This window comes from Ambystoma mexicanum, chromosome 2q (assembly GCF_040938575.1).
Source record: "Ambystoma mexicanum isolate Mex_15411 chromosome 2q, UKY_AmexF1_1, whole genome shotgun sequence".
Classification (NCBI taxonomy): domain Eukaryota; kingdom Metazoa; phylum Chordata; class Amphibia; order Caudata; family Ambystomatidae; genus Ambystoma; species Ambystoma mexicanum.
The window spans coordinates 1,435,496,510-1,435,521,473 of NC_090924.1; the positions used below are offsets into that span (position 1 = coordinate 1,435,496,510).

Here is a 24,964-nt window from a genome sequence, read left to right on the forward strand (position 1 = left end):
TGTACCATAGCTCCCGTTCGTACCCGATCAGGATCGCTAAGGCGTTGGCCGCTTTAACCGTCGTCGCCACCGAGTAAATGACCTTCCGTCCCACAGCATCCAATTTCTTCCACTCGCCATCCGGGGGAACAGAGGTTGATGATGACAGGTTGGACAACTTTTTCCTAGCTGCAGCTGAGACCACCGAGTCCGGCGATAGTTGCAACTGCAGACATTTGGGTGCAGACTCTGGCACCCAGTATTTCTTTTCTTAGTCTGTCCCTCTTTGCTGGGGCTGATGTGGCGTTCTTCAGAAGTGCCAGCCCCTCGTCCCAGATGTCGTCCAGGAGCAGTACCGACAGAATGGTCTTCCTTTTCGCCTCCCGATGCTGATACAGGAAGACTTCCTTCTTCTTCTCTTCCGGGGTGAGCTTGAAGAGTTTCAACGCATGGGCGATCATGGAGTGGAAGGATCCCACTTCGTCTGGCGGAGAAGCCCTGGGTGGCAGAGAGATTCCACCAACATCATCGGTGTCCATCATGAATACCTAGGGGAGAGGGCAGTGACGGTTGGAGTGGAGGTGTAGGATGTCTCCTCCTTTTCATCGGCGGTGATGGCTCCAGTGTCAACAGAGTCGTCGCTGGTGGTGCCGTCAGCATCCTTTTCTGAATCTTTGACACCAGTGTGTTGAGGGTCGAGAGAATATCCTGCGACAGATCTCTAGGAGGTGCCTGGGGGACAGGGTCGCTGGGCCCAGCACCTATGTCGTCGTCGCTGCGGCCTCCGGCAGGCAACTCCACAATGTTCTCGTCGTTGTCACCAATCTCCTCCAGGATGGTGTGGACGGAAACTATGTCTTCCTCGGCAGACAAAAAAATATCTGTGCCCTGTAGCTCTTACACCCCCCTCCACTCTTCTTCGGGTCTTAAGGGGTCGGCTTCAGGCTGAGGTCCGGCATCCTCCTCTCCGGAGTCTTCTCCACTAGTTTGGCTGAAGCCTATCGCCTGGGAGGAAGAGCCACCCTGACTACCACCAGGGAACCCTGGACCGGGATAGCCCCTTTCGCCTTCAGGAGGATGGCAGCAACCAGTTCGATAGAAGAGGTCGTTTTGGCCTGGATCACCTGGGCCTTAACTGGCAGGATGGACACCTTGCCCTGCTTGGCCTTATTTGGTTTCTCTCGCAGCTGCCCCGGGGTAGCTGACTTTCTCGTCGATGAAGAGCTGGAGCGATGGCTGAAGATTGAGGCTGATGGAGACGATGAACGTGCCCCGACCGTCGCGGGACACTTTTGGCGGCGACCCCAACGAAAGCAGACTTGCGTTGCATGGCCTTGTTTTGGGCCCCCACGGATGAAGCGCCCTCAAAGGACTTAGAAGCCCGCTCTGGCTGGCTGGATCCGGATGAGTCATGCCCCTGTGGAACACACGGGTAGAGGCCCTGGCTTTTAGTCACAATACCAGTCGGACGTGTCGATCCTTCATCGTGTGCTTGGAGAAGCCAGGGCAGATCTGGTGCGGTGTAGGCCTTCTGGAACCTTCCAAGAAGACACACTTGATGCACTTGCCCTTGAGGGGCGATGAAAGATGCTGAGAAACGGGTCCCCGTTAATCGGATGAATGAAACGATGGAGCACACGGCTCAATTGAACAAAAATAGGGTTTTCATAGCCAAAAAAGCGTAAAAAATGCAGAAAGCTCGAAGAGCGAAACAACACTTGAACGTGCTGTAAAAATCTTAAGATCTTAAGATGGCTGCCAGAGGAGGGGCTTAGGAAGAGGGTAGTCATTGGCTTGACAGTATGACCAAGAGCTCAGTGATTGATTTATAGTAGAAAGACAAGTTTTTAAACGAAAGTGAAACAGTTTTTTCTTTTACCGAGGATTCCCGGCCTGACGACGGGGAATATTCATGAACATGTGAATCCATGATAGACCTCATGCTGGAGACATTTTTGTTGTAAATTCGGTAGCACTGCACAGCCCTTCTAGATGAACTCAATTTCCCTAGTGATTTTACCCTTTATTGTGGCCTACTGATCATTTTTCTGGAACCCCTAAAAACAATTATGTTTGTCAATAATTCACCAAATAAAGTCAACATTCAATTAAATAAACAATGTGGTGTTCCTAACGCGCATCAAATCACTAGATGGAAGTTATAATAAAAAATCGATGTGGTTTCATTCTCAGTGCTTTGCTAAACTAAGTAGCTCAGGTGAATCACGAACAGGAAAGGAATTATGCAGGGATTGGGAAAAGGGCAGTAAGACGAGGAATGGCCGTGTAACTAAAGGGAGAGATCGAAGGACATCGATCAGAAAATCATGCCTTGAAACACTTGCGCACAGACGCGTTATAAATACCATATATCATATCAGAGAGAAGGTTACGACTAGGCACCTCATTATGAAACTGGTGCTAATTAGGCCATAAATCCACTGAATCACCACCAAATTCAATTACCATTAGCATCACTTGGCCATGTGGGGCTACCACCCTACATAGGACTCCATGGGGATTTTTGGTAATTCCGCCAGCTGTAAATCTGCCGAAAGGTCTAATTTGGCAGCGCGGGAAAAGTGACATGGAATAACCACTACTTTTTTCCTGCACAGCCATACTTGGAATGAGGCTCAAGGTTTGGAGAGGCAGATAGGGGTGCCAATAGAAAGGACAGGGAGATGGTCAAGTACAAGGTCTTTCACTGATGGGGGTTTGAGAGACAGAGGAGTAAACAGACGGTAAGAGTAGGAAGATTATCAGAAATAAGCCCTATGACTCGTGGGCAGTTGGAGAGACAGATGGCACAACAGGCAGAAAGTAAACAGATGGACAGATGTAAGGCTTCCCACTCATGGAAGGTTGTGGAGAGAGATGGCACAACAAGCAGAAAGTAAACAGATGGACAGATGTGAGCCATATCACTCATGGGAGGTTAGAGAGACAGATGGCACAACAAGCAGAAAGTAGACAGATTGACAGATATGAGCCTTCTCACTCATGGGAGGTTGTGGGGAGAGATGGCACAACAAGCAGAAAGTAAACAGATGGACAGATGTAAGTCGTAACACTCTCGGAGGTTGGAGAGACAGATGGCACAATGGGCAGCGACTAAACAGATTAACAGATGTAAGCCTTATCACTCATGGGAGGTTGGAGAGGCAGATGGCACAACAATCAGAAAGTAAACAGATTGACAGATGTAAGCCCTATGACTAGTGGGAAGTTGGAGAGACAGATGGCACAACAAGCAGAAAGTAAACAGATTGACATATGACAGCCTTATCACTCATGGGAGGTTGGAGAGACAGATGGCACAACAAGCAGAAAGTAAATAGATTGACATATGACAGCCTTATCACTCATGGGAGGTTGGAGAGACAGTTGGCACAACACGCAGAAAGCATACAGAATGACAGATGTAAGCCTTCTCACTCATGGGAGGTTGGAGAGACAGATGGCACAACAAGCAGAAAGTAGACAGATTGACAAATATAAGCCTTCTCACTCATGAGAGGTTGTCGGGAGAGATGGCACAACAAGCAGAAAGTAAACAGATGGACAGATGTAAGCCTTATCACTCATGGGAGGTTGGAGAGACAGATGGCACAACAAGCAGAAAGTAAATAGATTTGCAGATGTAAGCCTTATCACTCATGGGAGGTTGGAGAGACAGATGGCACAACAAGCAGAAAGTAGAAATTGGCAGATGTAAGCCTTATCACTCATGGGAGGTTCGAAAGACAGATGGTACAACAAGCAGAAAGTAAACAGATGGACAGATGTAAGCCATATCACTCATGAGAGGTTGGACAGAGAGATGGCAAAACAAGCAGAAAGTAAACAGATGGACAGATGTAAGCCATATCACTCACGGGAGGTTAGAGAGACAGATGGCACAACAAGCAGACAGTGGACAGATTGACAGATATAAGCCTTTTCACTCATGGGAGGCTGTGGGGAAAGATGGCACAACAAGCAGAAAGTAAAGAGAGGACAGATGTAAGCCTTATCACTCATGGGAGGTTGGAGAGACAGATGGCACAACAAGCAGAAAGTAGACAGATTGACAGATATACGCCTTTTCACTCATGAGAGGCTGTGGGGAAAGATGGCACAACAAGCAGAAAGTAAAGAGAGGACAGATGTAAGCCTTATCACTCATGGGAGGTTGGAGAGACAGATGGCACAAAAAGCATAAAGTAGACAAATTGGCAGATATAATCCTTATCAGTCATGGGAGGTTGGAGAGACAGATGGCACAACCAGCAGAAAGTAGACAGATTGGCAGATATAAGCCTTATCACTCATGGGAGATTGGAGAGACAGATGGCAGATGAAAGCCTTAACATTCAAGGGAGGTTGGTAGACAAATGCACCAATACACAGAAAACAGACATTTGCAGATGTAAGCCGATCACTCATGGGAGGTTGAAGAGACACATGGCACGTCACACGACACACAGAAAGTAGACAGATTGACATATATAGGCTTATCACTCATGTGAGGTTGGAGAGACAGATGGCATGACACACAGAAAGTAGACAGACTGACAGATATAAGCCTTTTCACTCATGGGAGGTTGGCGAGACAGATGGCAGATGTAAGCCTTAACACTTAAGGGAGGTTGGGAGACAAATGCACCAATAAACAGAAAACATAAGGATTGACAGATATAGGGCTTATGACTCATGGGAGGTTTGGAGGCAAATGCATCAATACACAGATAGTGCAGTTTTATGTCCTACCTACCTGAGGCTCGATATCCAATAGGGCGATCTTGCCCTGCTGGTGGATCTGGTGCACAGTCTCGAACTTGGTGCCGAACATGTAGCCCTGGTGGCTGCCGTACTCTAGGAACTCATTGGAGGATATGCCCTTGGTCATCTCCTCATTGGCGATGAAGTGATACTCCTTCCCGTCCTCCTCGCTCTTCTTGGGGGGGCGGGTTGTATCTGCAACAAGAGGAATACACTGTCATGGCTGCGAGGGCTGGTGACATGTAAATCCCTACAGTGGTAATTTAATTGGCCTAAGTGATTTAACATGGCCATGATAGCCCACCCCTTATGCGCAATGACATTGGGGCCCACAGACTCTGAAGGCCGTCATGTGGCGATACACTGCATCTCTCCATGCATTCATATAATACTGTGGGCCCTTTAAATGTTTACCCACATGCAGTTAAGACCTCACTCTTCACTGCAGATACCTCTACACATTCATTGTCTGGAATTCAGATACATCTGTAGGACTTTCCTGCCAACTTAGCATGGACCATCTCCCGATATATACCCCCAACTGAATCTTTGGATCACCGATTCATTATCACTCAAGTTCCCTGCACTGCCTCCAGATTCAGGCCATTCTCTGTCCTTATCGCCTTCCTTTCGAACACACAGCTCCTCGTAGACCTGACTACCCCCAGCTGAAAAGGACTGAAGGCACAGGAACCCCCGGTTATCATTTTCTACTTCCCACTGCTCCATACATACCCTTACCAACTGGTTTCTGTACTCTCTGCCGTCTCACATAAAAATGCATCCATGGAAAGGACCATGAACACACAGGCAACAAAATATAGCCTTCACGTCGCGACATCCCCCGAGCTTACTGTTGTGAAGGGCTTGTTGGTGAATGTTGTGTGGTTGTACGTCATTGGAAAGGAAGGAGATGTGTTGTGAAGTGCTTGCTTGTGAATGAGAGACCCTGAGATGTCATGTGGGAAGTTGATGTGTGAATGCTGTATGAGTGTTCTACCTGAGGTCAGTTAAGCCTGGGTGATGGGACCCAGTGGTTATCCTTATATGTAGCTTAATGTAACTATGTAATAAAATATATGTAAGAAGCCGAAGAAGAGCCCTGAAGTCACATTATTACACTGGCGACGGGGATTACTGAAACAAAGGTCCTGCGCAAAGAAGAAGACTGCTGAGGGTGGAGCAGCAGAGGAAGGCAAGGAACCACTGCCCCAACAATAAGAATTAAGTCCCATCACCCAGGGGTGCAGAGTGCAAGGGGCATAGAAGTAAGGAAAGCCCCATCGCAGGCCCAGGGCACAGGTAAAGAGGAAGGGGCATCCAGCACAAAAGCAAAGGGATTGAGAAGTAAAGAAAGCCCCCGCACAGGCCCAGGGCACAAATAAAGAAGAAGGGGCAGCCCAGTGCAGAAGCAGAGGATTTAAGTCTTGAAGTGAAGTCCCAAATAGTAAAGCAGGCCCCAAGGAGAAATGTTGAAGCTTGAAGTAGAAGCTGCAGCAAAGTGACTGGGGAAGTGAAGTCCCAATAGCGAAGCAGGCCCCAAATGTATGAAGTGTGAAGCAGAGGCAGAGTGCAGTGTTATGAAGATAAGTACCTGCGCTGTGATATTGTGAAGCTAAAGCAGGCTCCAAAGGGCAGTGTCCAGGGGGTTGTAAAGTGGAGAAAACCCCAGCATGGGCCCCAGGGTGCTGCGTGATGAAGATAAGCACCTGCGCTGTGATATCTTGAAGCAGAAGCAGGCTTCAAAGAACAGAAGTAGAAGCAAAGCGAAGGGAGAACTAAAGTGAGGAAGAAGGTCCCCAAAAGGAAGATTTGGGAAAGCAGATGCAGCGTGGTAACTAAAGGTGTGAAGAAGTCACTGCAATGTTGAGCCCAATGACGTTCCCATAGTGAAGGGAGGAAGAAATAAGTGGGAAGGACCTTTGAGCAATGAGAAATGATTGATTTTTTTTGGCAGAAGTGCTATTGAGAGCAGTGAAACCACATGACTTTGGGGGATTTGATGCAGTATAACTTCCCCAAACTTTCTCAGGCCAGACTAAAAGAAGTGATGGGCATGAAGAAGTAGCGCCATTATATGAAGCGTCATCATATGCATGTATCCTTTAAAGTTATGAACTTTACGGATGATTTGTATTTCAGTAGAGTCACGTTATTAAGTTAAGGCTACGTTAATGCAAGAAGTTACCGTATTCTTATGAGGAAGCAAATGATAGTGGGACTCTGCATATGGGGTCTACACGTATTGAAGTTTAAAATGTACTGATTGAAGCCCAACCCTTTGAGCATTTGCAGCTATAAATGGACTTTTATGTACTTTGTAGAACACAGTTAGTGTCTTACGTGAGAAAGTTGGAGAAGCATGATGCATGCCTGAAGTTGCAAGAAAGAGAGCCTGAGTGGGCTAGAAGTAACCTGTTGAGGCATTTCAGGGTTATGTTATCTAGTGCAAAATGCACTTATAGAAGTTTAGAGGTATGCACATAAAGCAAAAGTAGCCTGTAAGAAGGCGGCATGGACTTTTAGAGATTCATAGATTTTACTGTAATAAGATATTCGAAATTCAAAATGTCCTATTTTAGAAGTGGGTCACCATTGTTGAAGGTTGGTATGAAGTGCAAATATACCAGAAGTGAGATAGTGCAAATATACCAGAAGTGAGATAGTGCAAATATATCAGAAGTGTGATAGTTGAAGTAAAGTGTAGGGATAACTATCCCAATAGAGGAAGGGAGCGCCTTCCCTTTTTAGTGAAGTGTGAAGTGAAGAGTAGGGATAACATCCCCAATGGAGGAGGGTAGTGCCTCCAATTAGCAGTGAAGTATAGGGATAGTGTTCCCAATATAGGAAGGTAGCACCCCAATCCTAAGTGAAGTGTAGGGATGTCTGATAGTTGAAGTAAAGTGTAGGGATAGCGTTCCCAATAGAGGAATGTAGCGCCTTTCCTTTTTAGTGAAGTGTGAAGTGAAGAGTAGGGATAACATCCCCAACGGAGGAGGGTAGTGCCTCCAATCAGCAGTGAAGTATAGGGATAGTGTTCACAATATAGGAAGGTAGCACCCCAATCCTAAATGAAGTGTAGCGATAGCGTTCCCAATATAGGAAGGTAGCGCCTTCTATGAGAAGTGGAGTGTAGGCATAGTGTCCCTTTCAACCTGAAGTGAAGTGTAGGGATAGCGTCCCTTTCAACGTGAAGTGTAGTGATGAGTAGGGATAGCATCCAGCAGCACAGTAGGGATAGCATCCCGCAGCAGAGTAGGGATAGTGTCCCGCAGTGGAGGGATAGCGTCCCGCAGCAGAGTAGGGATAGCGTCCCGCAGCAGAGTAGGGATAGTGTCCCGCAGTGGAGGGATAGCGTCCCGCAGCAGAGTAGGGATAGCATCCCGCAGCAGAGTAGGGATAGCGTCCCGCAGCAGAGTAGGGATAGCGTCCAGCAGCAGAGTAGGGATAGCGTCCCGCATCAGCGTAAGGGATAGCGTCCCTCATCAGAGTAGGGGTAGCGCCCCGGACCGGTATAGGGATGGCGTACCTGAGTAGAGTGGGGATAGCGTCCCTCATCAGAGCAGGGGTAGCGCCCCGCACCAATATAGGCATAGCGTCCCGCATCAGAGTAGGGATAGCGTCCCTGAGTTATTTTCTTTAGAGTAGCATCTCTCCATAAAAAGATGCATGGTGTGGATGTCCTGTATGAGTGCCCTGTATTGTGTTGTGTTTCCCAGGCCAGTGGTGGTTGTAAAAAGGAAAGGGATGTGTTGTGATGTTTTCGTTGGTGTGGGAAAGGAAGGAGGTGTGTTGTGAAGTGCTTGTTGGTGAATGTTGTATGGTTGTGCGTCATTTGAAAGGAAGATGTGTTGTGAAGTGCTTCCTTGTGAATGAGAGACCCCGTGATGTCATGTGGGATGTTGATGTGTGAATGCTGTATGAGTGTTCTACCCGAGGTCAGTTAAGCTTGGGTGATGGGACCCAGTGGTTATCCTTATATGTAGCTTAAAGTAACGATGTAATAAAGTATATTTAAGAAACCCTGAAGTTACATTATTACACTTACCTGCCAACAACCTACTTCACATCGCCCCAAAAATCTGTTTCTCCGAGAGAGGAACACACAGTGGAGTCCAAGAACCCCCAGATTTCTGCTTTCCCTTCAAACATCTGCACTGAAACCAGCCTCCTAAGCTTCAGGCCTGAAGTCATCCTTTGAAAATCCTGCAAGGCTCTCACTCTAACAGGAAACACTTGGGGTGACTTTGTTCCCAGTGCCCCAATCTATAAGTATTTAATTCATTCACCGCCTCAGACATCCATTTGTGTGCCACCTGTTGCCCTCACAGACCTGTGACTCAATAGCTTTTCTACTCTGAACATAATGAGGACGATTGCAAGACTGGGAACAGCGGCTAATGAGACTCTTCTGAGTGTTCCTTATGCTTAGTGGTACAGCACTACAATGACACCTTTCACTAAACACAAAGTTCATTCAAGGCCATGGCAATGAGCGCAGGAGGAACTGCTGGAGGCGGGCATAAAGGGGGCAGATACAAATACAAGAGAGGAGCGGACGACAGTGCCGCTGATCCAAAGGCGGTTTTCATTATTGACCTTCCAACTGGTCAATAACACTATTTATTGTCCCTTATCTTCTTTATGCACCTTAACCCACGTGAAGGCTTATCGTAAGCGTTATTTATCACCTCCACCGGTACTAATGACATATTTGCTTAAGGCAAATGTCAATCATTGGAACTCAGGCAGAGAGACAGCAGCAAGCATTAGAAGACCCCTTTCTGCTACCCTGGTGCTGCCTGACTTTTAATCAGAGGATATTGAAGGTCTTGCTCTACTAAGGAGCATGTCCAGGCCTCTGACATGGGCTGCCAGAGATAATCAGAGCCTCCGGGGGTTTCGGTGTAGCGCAGACAGGCAGGACGGTAAATCCATCAGACCTCGAGAGTTCAGCCCAGGCTTGGAGAACACACAACTTTCACTCCTATTGCAATCAACCGCATAGTTTGCAGAAGCAGAGGAAACAGGCGGAAACAAGACACTGGACACTCAAAGAAATGATTCTACACACAGGAAAAGGGAATTATTGAAAAGAACCAGACATACAAAGCAATGATTCCAAGGTCAGACAGAGTCATGCAGAGGACTACCAGGTCCTGAGCATGAACAGAAATGATTCCCAGACCCTGGACAGACAAAGCAAAGATTCCTAGACATCGGCTAGGCCGATAAAGGATTGCTTGATACTGCATGGGAAGATTCACAATTTCCAGAAACAGCAAAGGAATGATATCTAAACACAGGGTATGCCAAAGAGTGATTACAACACAAAGCACGGGCAAATTAACAATTCCCAGACACAATGCAGGAACAAGAAAAGGAATGATATCCAGATTACCGACAATGCCAAGGAAAGATTCCAAGGCACTCGACACAAAGAGAAAAGATGTCCAGGCAGTTGGCATGCCAAGGAAGAATTCCACTGCACACACAAAGGAATGCCACCCAAACAACCAGCACGCCAGTGAATGATTCCAAGACACTGTGCACACCAACAGATACTTCCCAGGCATTGGATATGCCAAGGAAGTATTCAAAGACCTTAGACACTCACAGGGATGATATCCAGACACTGGACATGCCAAGGTAGGATTCCAAGATACCAGACACACATTGATGATATCCAGACACCGGGCATGCCAAGGAAGCATTCCAAGACACCAGACACACAAAGGGATGATATCCAGACACTGGGCATGCCAGAAAGGATTCCAAGACACCAGACACACAAGAGGGAGGGATGATAGACAGACACTGGGCATGCCAAGGAAGGATTCCAAGACACCAGACACACACAGGGATGAAATCCAGACACTGTGCATGCCAAGGAAGGATTCCAAGACACCAGACACACAAAGGGATGATATCCAGACACTGGGCATGCCAAGGAAGGATTCCAAGGCACCAGACACATAAATGGATGATATCCAGACACCAAGCATGTCCAGGAAGGATTCCAAGATACCAGACATACACAGGGATGATATCCAGACACTGGGCATGCCAAGGAAGGGTTCCAAGACACCAGACACACACAGGGGTGATATCCAGACACTGGGAATGCCAAGGAAGGGTTCCAAGACACCAGACACACACAGGGATGCTATCCAACCACCGGGCATGCCAAGGAAGGATTCCAAGACACCAGACACACACAGGGATGCTATCCAACCACTGGGCATGCCAAGGAAGGATTCCAAGACACCAGACACACACAGGGATAATATCCAGACACCGGGCATTCCAAGGAAGGATTCCAAGACACCAGACACACAAGAGGGAGGGAGGGATGATAGACAGACACTGGGCATGCCAAGGAAGGATTCCAAGACACCAGACACACACAGGGATGAAATCCAGACACTGTGCATGCCAAGGAAGGATTCCAAGACACCAGACACACACAGGGATAATATCCAGACACCTGGCATTCCAAGGAAGGATTCCAAGACACCACACACACATACAGGGATGATATACAGACATTGAGCATGCCAAGGAAGGATTCCAAGACACCAGACACACACAGGGGTGATATCCAGACACTGGGCATGCCAAGAAAGGATTCCAAGACACCAGATACACACAGGGATGATATCCAGACACCGGGCATGCCAAGGAAGGATTCCAAGACACCAGACACACATATAGATGATATCCAGACACTGGGCCTGCCAAGGAAGGATTCCAAGACACCAGACACACATATAGATGATATACAGACACTGGGCATGCCAAGGAAGGATTCCAAAACACCAGACACACAAAGGGATGATATCCAGACACCAGGCATGCCAAGGAAAGATTCTAAGATACCAGACACACAAAGGGATGATATCAAGACACTGAGCATGCCAAGTAAGGATTCCAAGACACCAGAAACACACAGAAATGATATCCAGACACCGGGCATGCCAAGGAAGTGTTCCAAGACAACAGAAACACACAGGGATGATATCCAGACACTGGGCATGCCAAGGAAGGGTTCCAAGACACCAGACACACAAAGGGATGATACCCAGACACTGGGCATGCCAAGGAAGGGTTCCAAGACACCAGACGCACACAGGGATAATATCCAGACACCGGGCATGCCAAGAAAGGATTCCAAGACACCAGACACACAAAGGGATGATATCCAGACACCGAGCATGTCCAGGAAGGATTCCAAGACACCAGACACACACAGGGATGATATCCAGACACTGGGCATGCCAAGGAAGGGTTCCAAGACACCAGACGCACAAAGGGGTGATATCCAGACACTGGGCATGCCAAGGAAGGGTTCCAAGACACCAGACGCACAAAGGGGTGATATCCAGACACTGGGCATGCCAAGGAAGGGTTCCAAGACACCAGACACACACAGGGATAATATCCAGACACCGGGCATGCCAAGGAAGGATTCAAAGACACCAGACACACATATAGATGATATACAGACACCAGGCATGCCAAGGAAGGGTTCCAAGACACCATACACACACAGGGATGATATCGAGACACTGGGCATGCCAAGGAAGGATTCCAAAACACCTGACACACACAGGGATGCTATCCAACCACCGGGCATGCCAAGAAAGGATTCCAAGACACCAGATACACACAGGGATGATATCCAGACACCGGGCATGCCAAGGAAGGATTCCAAGACACCAGACACACACAGGGATGATATCCAGACACCGAGCATGTCCAGGAAGGATTCCAAGACACCAGACACACACAGGGATGATATCCAGACACTGGGCATGCCAAGGAAGGGTTCCAAGACACCAGACACACAAAGGGGTGATATCCAGACACTGGGCATGCCAAGGAAGGGTTCCAAGACACCAGACACACACAGGGATAATATCCAGACACTGAGCATGCCAAGGAAGGATTCCAAGACACCAGACACACACAGGGATGATATCCAGACACCGGGCATGCCAAGGAAGGGTTCCAAGACACCAGACACACACAGGGATGGTATCCAACGACCGGGCATGCCAAGGAAGGATTCCAAGACACCATACACACACAGGGATGATATCGAGACACTGGGCATGCCAAGGAAGGATTCCAAAACACCTGACACACAAATGGATGATATCCAGACACCAGGCATGCCAAGGAAAGATTCCAAGATACCAGACACACAAAGGGATGATATCAAGACACTGAGCATGCAAGGAAAGGATTCCAAGACACCAGAAACACACAGGGATGATATCCAGACACTGGGCATGTCAGGAAGGGTTCCAAGACACCAGACACACAAAGGGGTGATATCCAGACACTGGGCATGCCAAGGAAGGGTTCCAAGACACCAGACACACACAGGGATAATATCCAGACACCGGGCATTCCAAGGAAGGATTCAAAGACACCAGACACACATATAGATGATATCCAGACACCGGGCCTGCCAAGGAAGGATTCCAAGACACCAGACACACATATAGATGATATACAGACACCAGGCATGCCAAGGAAGGATTCCAAGACACCAGACACACATATAGATGATATACAGACACCGGGCATGCCAAGGAAGGATTCCAAGACACCAGACACACACAGGGATGATATCCAGACACCGGGCATGCCAAGGAAGGATTCCAAGACACCAGACACACACAGGGATGATATCCAGACACCGGGCATGCCAAGGAAGGATTCCAAGACACCAGACACACATATAGATGATATCCAGACACCGGGCCTGCCAAGGAAGGATTCCAAGACACCAGACACACATATAGATGATATACAGACACCGGGCATGCCAAGGAAGGATTCCAAGACACCAGACACACACAGGGATGATATCCAGACACTGGGCATGCCAAGGAAGGGTTCCAAGACACCAGACACACAAGAGGGAGGGATGATAGACAGACACTGGGCATGCCAAGGAAGGATTCCAAGACACCAGACACACAAGAGGGAGGGATGATAGACAGACACTGGGCATGCCAAGGAAGGATTCCAAGACACCAGACACACACAGGGATGAAATCCAGACACTGTGCATGCCAAGGAAGGATTCCAAGACACCAGACACACACAGGGATGCTATCCAACCACCGGGCATGCCAAGGAAGGATTCCAAGACACCAGACACACACAGGGATGATATCCAGACACCGGGCATGCCAAGGAAGGATTCCAAGACACCAGACACACACAGGGATGATATCCAGACACCGGGCATGCCAAGGAAGGATTCCAAGACACCAGACACACATATAGATGATATCCAGACACCGGGCCTGCCAAGGAAGGATTCCAAGACACCAGACACACATATAGATGATATACAGACACCGGGCATGCCAAGGAAGGATTCCAAGACACCAGACACACACAGGGATGATATCCAGACACCGGGCATGCCAAGGAAGGATTCCAAGACACCAGACACACACAGGGATGATATCCAGACACCGGGCATGCCAAGGAAGGGTTCCAAGATACCAGACACACACAGGGATGATATCCAACGACCGGGCATGCCAAGGAAGGGTTCCAAGACACCATACACACACAGGGATGATATCCAGACACTGGGCATGCCAAGGAAGGATTCCAAAACACCTGACACACAAAGGGATGATATCCAGACACCAGGCATGCCAAGGAAAGATTCCAAGACACCAGAAACACACAGGGATGATATCCAGACACCGGGCATGCCAAGGAAGGGTTCCAAGATACCAGACACACACAGGGATGATATCCAACGACCGGGCATGCCAAGGAAGGATTCCAAGGCACCAGACACACACAGGGATGATATCCAGACACCGGGCATGCCAAGAAGGGTTCCAAGACACCAGACACACTAAGGGGTGATATCCAGACACCGGGCATGCCAAGGAAGGGTTCCAAGACAACAGAAACACACAGGGATAATATCCAGACACCGGGCATTCCAAGGAAGGATTCAAAGACAACAGAAACACACAGGGATGATATCCAGACACTGGGCATGTCAAGAAGGGTTCCAAGACACCAGACACACTAAGGGGTGATATCCAGACACTGGGCATGCCAAGGAAGGGTTCCAAGACACCAGACACACACAGGGATAATATCCAGACACCGGGCATTCCAAGGAAGGATTCAAAGACACCAGACACACATATAGATGATATCCAGACACCGGGCCTGCCAAGGAAGGATTACAAGACACCAGACACACATATAGATGATATACAGACACCAGGCATGCCAATGAAGGGTTCCAAGACACCAGACACACAAAGGGGTGATATCCAGACACTGGGCATGCCAATGAAGGGTTCCAAGACACCAGACACACACAGGGATAATATCCAGACACCGGGCATGTCAAGGAAGGGTTCCAAGACACCAGACACACACAGGGATGGTATCCAACGACCGGGCATGCCAAGGAAGGATTCTAAGACACCATACACACACAGGGATGATATCGAGACACTGGGCATGCCAAGGAAGGATTCCAAAACACCTGACACACAAAGGGATGATATCCAGACACCAGGCATGCCAAGGAAATATTCCAAGATACCAGAAACACACAGGGATGATATCCAGACACCAGGCATGCCAAGGAAGGGTTCCAAGACACCAGACACACATATAGATGATATACAGACACAGGCATGCCAATGATGGGTTCCAAGACACCAGACACACACAGGGATGATATCCAGACACTGGGCATGTCAAGAAGGGTTCCACGACACCAGACACACACAGGGATGATATCCAGACATTGAGCATGCCAAGGAAGGGTCCCAAGACACCAGACACACAAAGGGGTGATATCCAGACACTGGGCATGCCAAGGAAGGGTTCCAAGACACCAGACACACACAGGGATAATATCCAGACACCGGGCATGCCAAGGAAGGGTTCCAAGACACCAGACGCACACAGGGATGCTATCCAACGACCGGGCATGCCAAGGAAGGATTCCAAGACACCATACACACACAGGGATGATATCCAGACACTGGGCATGTCAAGGAAGGATTCCAAAACACCAGACACACACAGGGATAATATCCAGACACCAGGCATGCCAAGAAAAGATTCCAAGATACCAGACACACACAGGGATGATATCAAGACACCGGGCATGCCAGGGAAGGATTCCAAGACACCAGAAACACACAGGGATGATATCCAGACACCGGGCATGCCAAGGAAGTGTTCCAAGACACCATACACACACAGGGATGGTATCGAGACACTGGGCATGCCAAGGAAGGATTCCAAAACACCTGACACACAAAGGGATGATATCCAGACACCAGGCATGCCAAGGAAAGATTCCAAGATACCAGACACACAAAGGGATGATATCAAGACACTGAGCATGCCAAGGAAGGATTCCAAGACACCAGAAACACACAGGGATGCTATCCAGACACCGGGCATGCCAAGGAAGTGTTCCAAGACAACAGAAACACACAGGGATGATATCCAGACACCGGGCATGCAAAGGAAGGATTCCAAGACACCAGAAACACACAGGGATGATACCCAGACACTGGGCATGCCAAGGAAGGGTTCCAAGACACCAGACACACAAAGGGGTGATATCCAGACACTGGGCATGCCAAGTAAGGGTTCCAAGACACCAGACACACACAGGGATAATATCCAGACACCGGGCATGCCAAGGAAGGATTCCAAGACACCAGACACACACAGGGATGCTATCCAACCACCGGGCATGCCAAGGAAGGATTCCAAGACACCAGACACACACAGGGATGCTATCCAACCACCGGGCATGCCAAGGAAGGATTCCAAGACACCAGACGCACACAGGGATGCTATCCAACGACCGGGCATGCCAAGGAAGGGTTCCAAGACACCAGACACACAAAGGGGTGATATCCAGACACTGGGCATGCCAAGGAAGGGTTCCAAGACACCAGACACACACAGGGATAATATCCAGACACCGGGCATGCCAAGGAAGGATTCCAAGACACCAGACACACACAGGGATGCTATCCAACCACCGGGCATGCCAAGGAAGGATTCCAAGACACCAGACACACACAGGGATGCTATCCAACCACTGGGCATGCCAAGGAAGGATTCCCAGACACCAGACATTCCAAGGAATGATTTCAATGTGCTGCAGGTCCAAATTAACAGTTTCCAGACACCATGAACGGACAAACAAAGGAATGATGTCAAAACACGGCGCATGCCAAGTAATGGTTCCACGGTACTGCATAGGCAAATTCATGATTCCCAGATGCCAGGCACAGAAAGCAAAGGAATGAGTAATGGGCATTCAAAAGAATACATTCTAAGACGAAGGAGACACAAAAGGAATGTTTCACAGACACCAGGTATGCCATGGAATCATGTTAAGCTACTGCAGGAGCAAACTCCTAATTTTCAGACACCAGGCACAGACAGGAAAAGGAATGATTACCAGACATATGCATGAAAATAAATGATACAAAGACACTTAGCGTACAAAGGAATGATATCCAGATACAGGGTATTCCAAGGAATGATGATATTGACTGGGCAAATTCCTAATTCCCATACAATAGACATGGGAAAGTAACAGAATGATTCCCATACTCTGACCATAAAAATAAGTGATTCCCTGGCACAAGAGATTCCATGGAATAATTCCCAGACACCAGGTATGCCAGGAAATGGTATGATACTGTAGGCACAAATTCATAATCCCTTAGACTGCATGCATGGACAACGAAGGAGTAAGTACTAGCCAATACCAGGAATGAGTACCAGCCAATAGGCATTCCGAGAAATTATTCTTAAACTTTGGAAAAACAAATGAGTGGTAACCAGATACGAGGCATGGCAACTAAGGCTTTCCAAAATTCCCAGACACCAGGCACGGACAAGCAAAGATATGATGACCAGACGCTGGGAATGAAAGGAATGATTCCCAAATGCCGGGAATTCCAAGGAATTATTCCAAGATGCTGCACGATAATTCACAGACACCAGGCATGGCCAAGCAATGGAACTATTGACAGACACCAGGCATGCCAAGGAACACGCTTCAAGACACCAGGTGGGCAAAGAAATGATTCCTGACCCAAGGACATACAAAGGAGTTATACCAAGACATCAAGCACCCAGAATATTGAGGCCAAGCCCCCTGTCACACAAGGAAAGATGTCTCACTACAGGGCGGCAATGTGAGACACGCAAAATCACCAAACACACCAAGGCATGTTTCCAGAAACATGCAGGAATGATAATGCAATGCAACACTCACACAAAATGGGCTCCAACTCTCAAAGGACCCAACACAAAACCATGATTCAGACAGGCAAAGGGTTCAAATAAGACACCGAGCCATACCAAGGAATTAATGAAGGAGCCTGGATCCTCAACGTGCAAAGAGTAGTCTCCAGAGGGCCATTGGATATTGATGGGATGGGTGACCGCCAGGACCTCCAAACTTTATTTAACTTCAGCCCTGTGTCCGATCTAAGAAGACTAAACTGGATCCAAAGGAACCATCTAAACTCAGGCCCATAACAAACCCTCCATTCTTGCTCAAAGTAATAGACAAAATGGCTGCTATTCAGTTGCCGCACCCTATGGAGGTCGCAGGAGTCCTTCACGACAGTCTGGGTTTCAAAGCAACTATGGAACTGAGAGCGCACTCCTAGATCTTCCTACTCAGATGTTATCAGCCCTAGAAACAGCGCTACGGGGCTGCTGATTGCATTAGATTTATCAGCAGCCTTTGATCTACTTGATCACAAAAGGTTACTGAATACGTTCGCAGTTACAAGTCACTGCTCGGAGAAGGTGATCAAGGGCGTGGGCTTTTTTCTCGGTGGTAGGAAATCCAGCTGCATCAGAGCCTACTCAGATTCTGTACGGGGTCCACAAGGCGCACGCCTGTCCCTGTCATTGTTTAACATGTTGTGCGTGGAGATAGAGGAGCTTGGCTTACAGTACACATATTATACTGATGATTTTCAGCTCATCCTGGAACTCAGTGGGAACCATGAAATAGATCAGCAATCGCTGAAGCAAGTAGACAGGATTGTGAAGGATGGGATGTCCCCAAACGGGCTGTGCTTAAACTCTTCTAAAACTGAGTTGTTGATCTACAAGAGTTTTGACAGAAGGATCTAGTATCCTTGTTCAGAACAAGGTAAACACACTTGGGATATACATGGAAGCATCGCTAAATGCTGAAGCCCATGTAAACTACGTAGTCAAAAACTCAAATTACGCTCTGAGGGTCTTGAGGCAGATTAAGTCCCTGCGAGAAGCTTGTTCGAGCGGTTATTTTATGGGTCTGCTTACATGGCGCAGGGTAGGAAAACGTCTCCGGATGGTTGCTGAGCAGGGCGCTCTTGATGTGACTTCGTCCAACGCCGTTTGCACCTGTGCAACGACAAAAATGAATTAGAGGTTCATTGGTCAAGGTGAGGTCTGCATTTTTTTCATCCCTTTTTGGTCGTCATGATTTCAACAATATCTTTTATTGAAGGGGGGGTGCACCCAACCCCAACAGGTCACACTGTGAATTCCTGGCCCTCACCCTACTACTCCCGTACCCCCACATACACATATATGTACATGTAATTGGTTGAGTTGGACCAAAAGCACACAAAGAAAATGCAAACTTTTAAACAGCAGTCTTTGAAAACACGCATTACGAGCAGCGACACCAGACTGGAGGTGATCAGAGAGTATCCTCAGGCACTGAGATGAGGACCCCTGGGGAACAGGTGTAAAGTGAGGCTCAAAGCAAAGGCAAGAGCTCCGGAGTGGCCAAGAGATGACTTGACAGCGATTAGAGGCAATCAGGGGGGGGCTCACAATCTAGAGGAGACTTTTAAGCTTAATTGATGGGGTACTAGCACATTTGCTCACAGGCCCATTTCTGTGAGGTTTTTTTTGCACATTACGCCGCAAAAGTAGATTGGGGGTTAGGTTTAGATTTAGGTATATATTAAGGTAGAGGGGTTGTAGAGGGGTTGCGAGGGTCTCCTCAAACAGATTTTCTGGAGAAAACATTGTAGAAGCAACAGGAGAACTTTGCAGAGCCTGCAATGAATCCTCATGGTAATTCATGACAAACACACTGCAATGATTGGTTATTCAGGATGAACACACTGCAATGATTGGTTATTCAGGATGAACACATGGCAATGATTGGTTATTCAGGATGAACACCCTGCAATGATTGGTTATTCAGGATGAACACACGGCAATGATTGGTTATTCACGAACACACTGCAATGATTGGTTATTCAGGATGAACACACGGCAATGATTGGTTATTCAGGATGAACACACTGCAATGATTGGTTATTCAGGATGAACATACTGCAATGATTCCTTATGGTAATTCAGGACAAACACACGGCAATGATTGGTTATTCAGGGTGAACACACTGCAATGATTGGTTATTCAGGATGAACTCACTGCAATGATTCCTTATGGTAATTCAGGACGAACTCACTGCAATGATTCCTTATGGTAATTCAGGACAAACTCACTGCAATGATTGGTTATTCAGGATGAACACACTGCAATGATTCCTTATGGTAATTCAGGATGAAAACACTGCAATGATTCCTTATGGTAATTCAGGACAAACTCACTGCAATGATTGGTTATTCAGGATGAACACATTGCAATGATTGGTTATTCAGGATGAACACACTGCAATGATTCCTTATGGTAATTCAAGACAAACACACTGCAATGATTGGTTATTCAGGATGAACACACTGCAATGATTGGTTATGGTAATTCAGGACAAACGCACTGCAATGATTGGTTATTCAGGATGAACACACTGCAATGATTGGTTATTCAGGATGAACACACTGCAATGATTCCTTATGGTAATTCAGGATGGAAACACTGGAATGATTCCTTATGGTAATTCAGGATGAACACACTGCAATGATTGGTTATTCAGGATGAACACATTGCAATGGTTGGTTATTCAGGATGAAAACACTGCAATGATTCCTTATGGTAATTCAGGACAAACACACTGCAATGATTGGTTATTCAGGGTGAACACACTGCAATGATTGGTTATTCAGGATGAACTCACTGCAATGATTCCTTATGGTAATTCAGGACGAACTCACTGCAATGATTCCTTATGGTAATTCAGGACAAACTCACTGCAATGATTGGTTATTCAGGATGAACACACTGCAATGATTGGTTATTCAGGATGAACACACTGCAATGATTCCTTATGGTAATTCAGGATGAAAACACTGCAATGATTCCTTATGGTAATTCAGGACAAACTCACTGCAATGATTGGTTATTCAGGATGAACACATTGCAATGATTGGTTATTCAGGATGAACACACTGCAATGATTCCTTATGGTAATTCAGGACAAACACACTGCAATGATTGGTTATTCAGGATGAACACACTGCAATGATTGGTAATTCAGGATGAACACACTGCAATGATTCCTTATGGTAATTCAGGACAAACACACTGCAATGATTGGTTATTCAGGATGAACACACTGCAATGATTGGTTATTCAGGATGAACACACTGCAATGATTGGTTATTCAGGATGAACACACGGCAATGATTCCTTATGGTAATTCAGGATGAAAACACTGCAATGATTCCTTATGGTAATTCAGGACGAACACACTGCAATGATTCCTTATGGTAATTCAGGATGAACACACTGCAATGATTCCTTGTGGTAATTCAGGACGAACACACTGCAATGATTCCTTGTGGTAATTCAGGATGAAAACACTGCAATGATTCCTTGTGGTAATTCAGGACGAACTCACTGCAATGATTCCTTATGGTAATTCAGGACGAACACACTGCAATGATTCCTTGTGGTAATTCAGGACGAACACACTGCAATGATTCCTTATGGTAATTCAGGACGAACACACTGCAATGATTCCTTATGGTAATTCAGGATGAACACACTGCAACGATTCCTTATGGTAATTCAGGATGAACACACTGCAATGATTGGTTATTCAGGATGAACACACTGCAATGATTGGTTATTCAGGATGAACACACTGCAATGATTCCTTGTGGTAATTCAGGACGAACACACTGCAATGATTCCTTGTGGTAATTCAGGGCGAACACACTGCAATGATTCCTTGTGGTAATTCAGGACGAACATACTCGAATGTAGCATTTACGTTCTTATGGCAAAGAGGAAACATTGAAAGCTCACATCTGGAGGCAAGCAGTGAGTCTCCTCCAGCATGAAGGTAAGAGGTAGTGCTTGAAGGCTAAAATGAGAGTATCCCAGGATGCAAGGGAGTCTACCGGGAGGAGTTGAGAGGGGAGAATCTCGAATGCTAGAGGCGAAACACTTCTGTGTTGGAGAGAAGATAGCATTTTGAGCATAGGTAAAACCCCAGGACAGAAATAAGGTGAGATGGGGCGGCCTGATCAAAGGCAACCCTCCTGTGCATCAGAGAGAGGGGGACAGGCAAGTCTCCCGTGCATCAGAGAGAGGGGGACTGGCAAGTGTCTTGTGCATCGGAGAGAGGGGGACAGGAAAGTCTCCCGTGCATTGGGGAGAGATGGACTGGCAAGTTTCCTGTGCATTGGAGAAAGGGGGACAGCCAAGTTTCCTGTACATCAGAGAGTGGGGGACAGGCAAGTCTCCTGTGCATCGGGGAGAGGGGGACGGGCAAGTTTCCTGTGCAACAGAGAGAGGGGGACTAGTACGTTTCCTTTGCATTGGAGAAAGGGGGACCACCTGTGCATCGGAGAGAGGGGGACAGGAAAGTCTCCTGTGCATCAGAGAAAGAGAGACTGGCAAGTTTCCTCCTGTGCATCGGGGAGAGGGGGACTGGCAAGTTTACTGTGCAACAGAGAGAGGGGGACTAGCAAGTTTCTTGTGCAACATAGAGAGGGGGACAGGAAAGTCTCCTGTGCATAAGAGAAAGAAAGACTGGCAAGTTTCCTGTGTATTGGGGAGAGGGGGACTGGCAAGTTTACTGTGCAACAGAGAGAGGGGGGACTGGAAATTCCCTTGTGCATCGGAGAGAGGGGGGACTGGAAATTCCCCTGTGCATCGGAGAGAGGGGGGACTAGAAAGTCTCCAGTGCATCAGAGAGAGGGGGGACTGGAAAGTCTCCTGTGCATCGGAGAAGGGGGACAGAAAAGTCTCCTGTGCATCAGAGAAAGAGAGACTGGCAAGTTTCCTGTGTATTGGGGAGAGGGGGACTGGCAAGTTTACTGTGCAACAGAGAGAGGGGGGACTGGAAATTCCCCTGTGCATCGGAGAGAGGGGGGACTGGAAATTCCCCTGTGCATCGGAGAGAGGGGGGACTAGAAAGTCTCCAGTGCATCAGAGAGAGGGGGGACTGGAAAGTCTCCTGTGCATCGGAGAAGGGGGACAGAAAAGTCTCATGTGCATCGGCGAGAGGGAGACTGGAATGTTTCCTGTGCATCGGAGTGAGGGGGACAGGGAAGTTTCCTGTGCATCAGAGTGAGGGGGACTGGAAAGTTTCCTGTGCATCAGAGAGAGGGCGACAGGAAAGTCTCCTGTGCATCAGAGTGAGGGGGACTGGAAAGTTCCTGTGCATCAGAGAGAGGGGGACAGGAAAGTCTCCTGTGCATCAGAGGGAGGGGGGACTGGAAAGTCTCCTGTGCATCGGAGAGTGGGGGGACTGGAAAGTCTCCTGTGAATCGGCGAGAGGGGGACAGGAAAGTCTCCTGTGCATCAGAGAGAGGGGGACAGGAAAGTCACCTGTGCATCAGAGGGAGGGGGGACTGGAAAGTCTCCTGTGCATCAGAGTGAGGGGGACAGGAAAGTCTCCTGTGTATCAGAGAACAGGGGACTGGCAAGTTTCCTGTGCATCGGAGAGAGGGGGGCTGGCAAGTTTCCTGTGCATCGGGGAGAGATGGACTGGCAAATCTCTTGTGCATCGGAGAGAGGGGGACTGGAAAGTTTCCTGTGCATCGGAGAGAGGGGGACTGGCAAGTTTCCTGTGCATCGGAGAGAGGGGGACTGGCAAGTTTCTTGTGCATCGGAGAGAGGGGGACTGGCAAGTTTCCTGTGCACCGGGGAGAGATGGACTGGCAAGTCTCCTGTGCATCGGCGAGAGGGGGACTGGCAAGCTTTCTGCGTGGAGGCGAGGGGAGAGGGGGGACCTGTGAGGCAGTTGGGGGTCCACATTGATTCTTAGGGGGACGGTGGGGAGGGGGTAGGAGTCAACTGAGTATTATTTGGATAATGTGTGTGTGGGGGTTGTTGGCTGATACCAGGATCTGGTAAAAACGAGGGGCAAGAGGAGCTTGATTACAAAGAAAGCGAAATCATGCAGTTTTGATCTCCTCGTCCTTATTGTTTCAAAGGGGTTGTCCCTCCTCCGGGACTTCCATTTCTAACCCCCTCGCATCCAAACGAACCCCAGTACTGCTCCTGCTCTTTGGCTATTATCTTTCAGTTTCAAGTGTTGCTCCGTGTCGTCTTGCTTCCAAGGTGAGCGCATTGCCCCTGAGCTATCCCCCGAGGAGGTCTCACCTATTAGCACCAGTGTCTTCCTCTGGAAGGCAGGCAGGGACACCACTTCTTCGTAGGAAACCACGTCCAATTGGTCAAAAACTGCAGCAGGGAAAAAAGTAGGGATGGTTAGGATAAAGTGGCATTGGGTCCACAATATCACAGGTCTGCATATCACCACCCCATTACCATCCGTATATGATGGTTTAAAACCCCTACCGATTTTACATTTTATTATATGCAACACAAACACTTTGCAACATAAAAAAACACAATACTATGTTTACTGGAGAAATATAATAATATAATGGGCCTCAAATCCTGAAGTCTTGCCTTACAGCTTTGTTACATCACCAACATTAAACCTGGCAGGACATAAAATGTGGCGTGGCCCCTTTAAGGGCAAGCACGCGACGGAGTGACGTTCACTCCGTCGCGTGCCATATAAATAAAGGGGCGTCGCCCGGCGGCAGCAGAGCCACCGGGGAGCCCACACGAACAGCATCGGTCTCCGTGTGTCTCTGTGTGCACGGGGGTGTGGGGGCTCACGGGGGCGGCGGGATTGCCCGCTAACAATGGCGACGAAGTCGGATCGATCCCTGGGACAGGTGGCAACGTTTTCGAGATGCGCAGATGATCGCGTGTGAGCGCATCCGT

General features: G+C 47.9%; 1 protein-coding gene across 1 annotated transcript in view; it reads right to left on the reverse strand.

Moving 5' to 3' along the window:
• MPP1 (MAGUK p55 scaffold protein 1) overlaps window positions 1-24,964 on the reverse strand; it is a 173,320-nt gene that overhangs the window by 21,878 nt on the left and 126,478 nt on the right. Inside the window, exons 8-10 of the mRNA XM_069648977.1 lie at window positions 24,329-24,409; window positions 19,117-19,197; window positions 4,736-4,938 (exon numbers count right to left, since the gene is read on the reverse strand). Of these exons, the coding sequence (XP_069505078.1) occupies window positions 4,736-4,938; window positions 19,117-19,197; window positions 24,329-24,409 (365 nt within the window). The remainder of the gene's footprint in view (window positions 1-4,735; window positions 4,939-19,116; window positions 19,198-24,328; window positions 24,410-24,964) is intronic.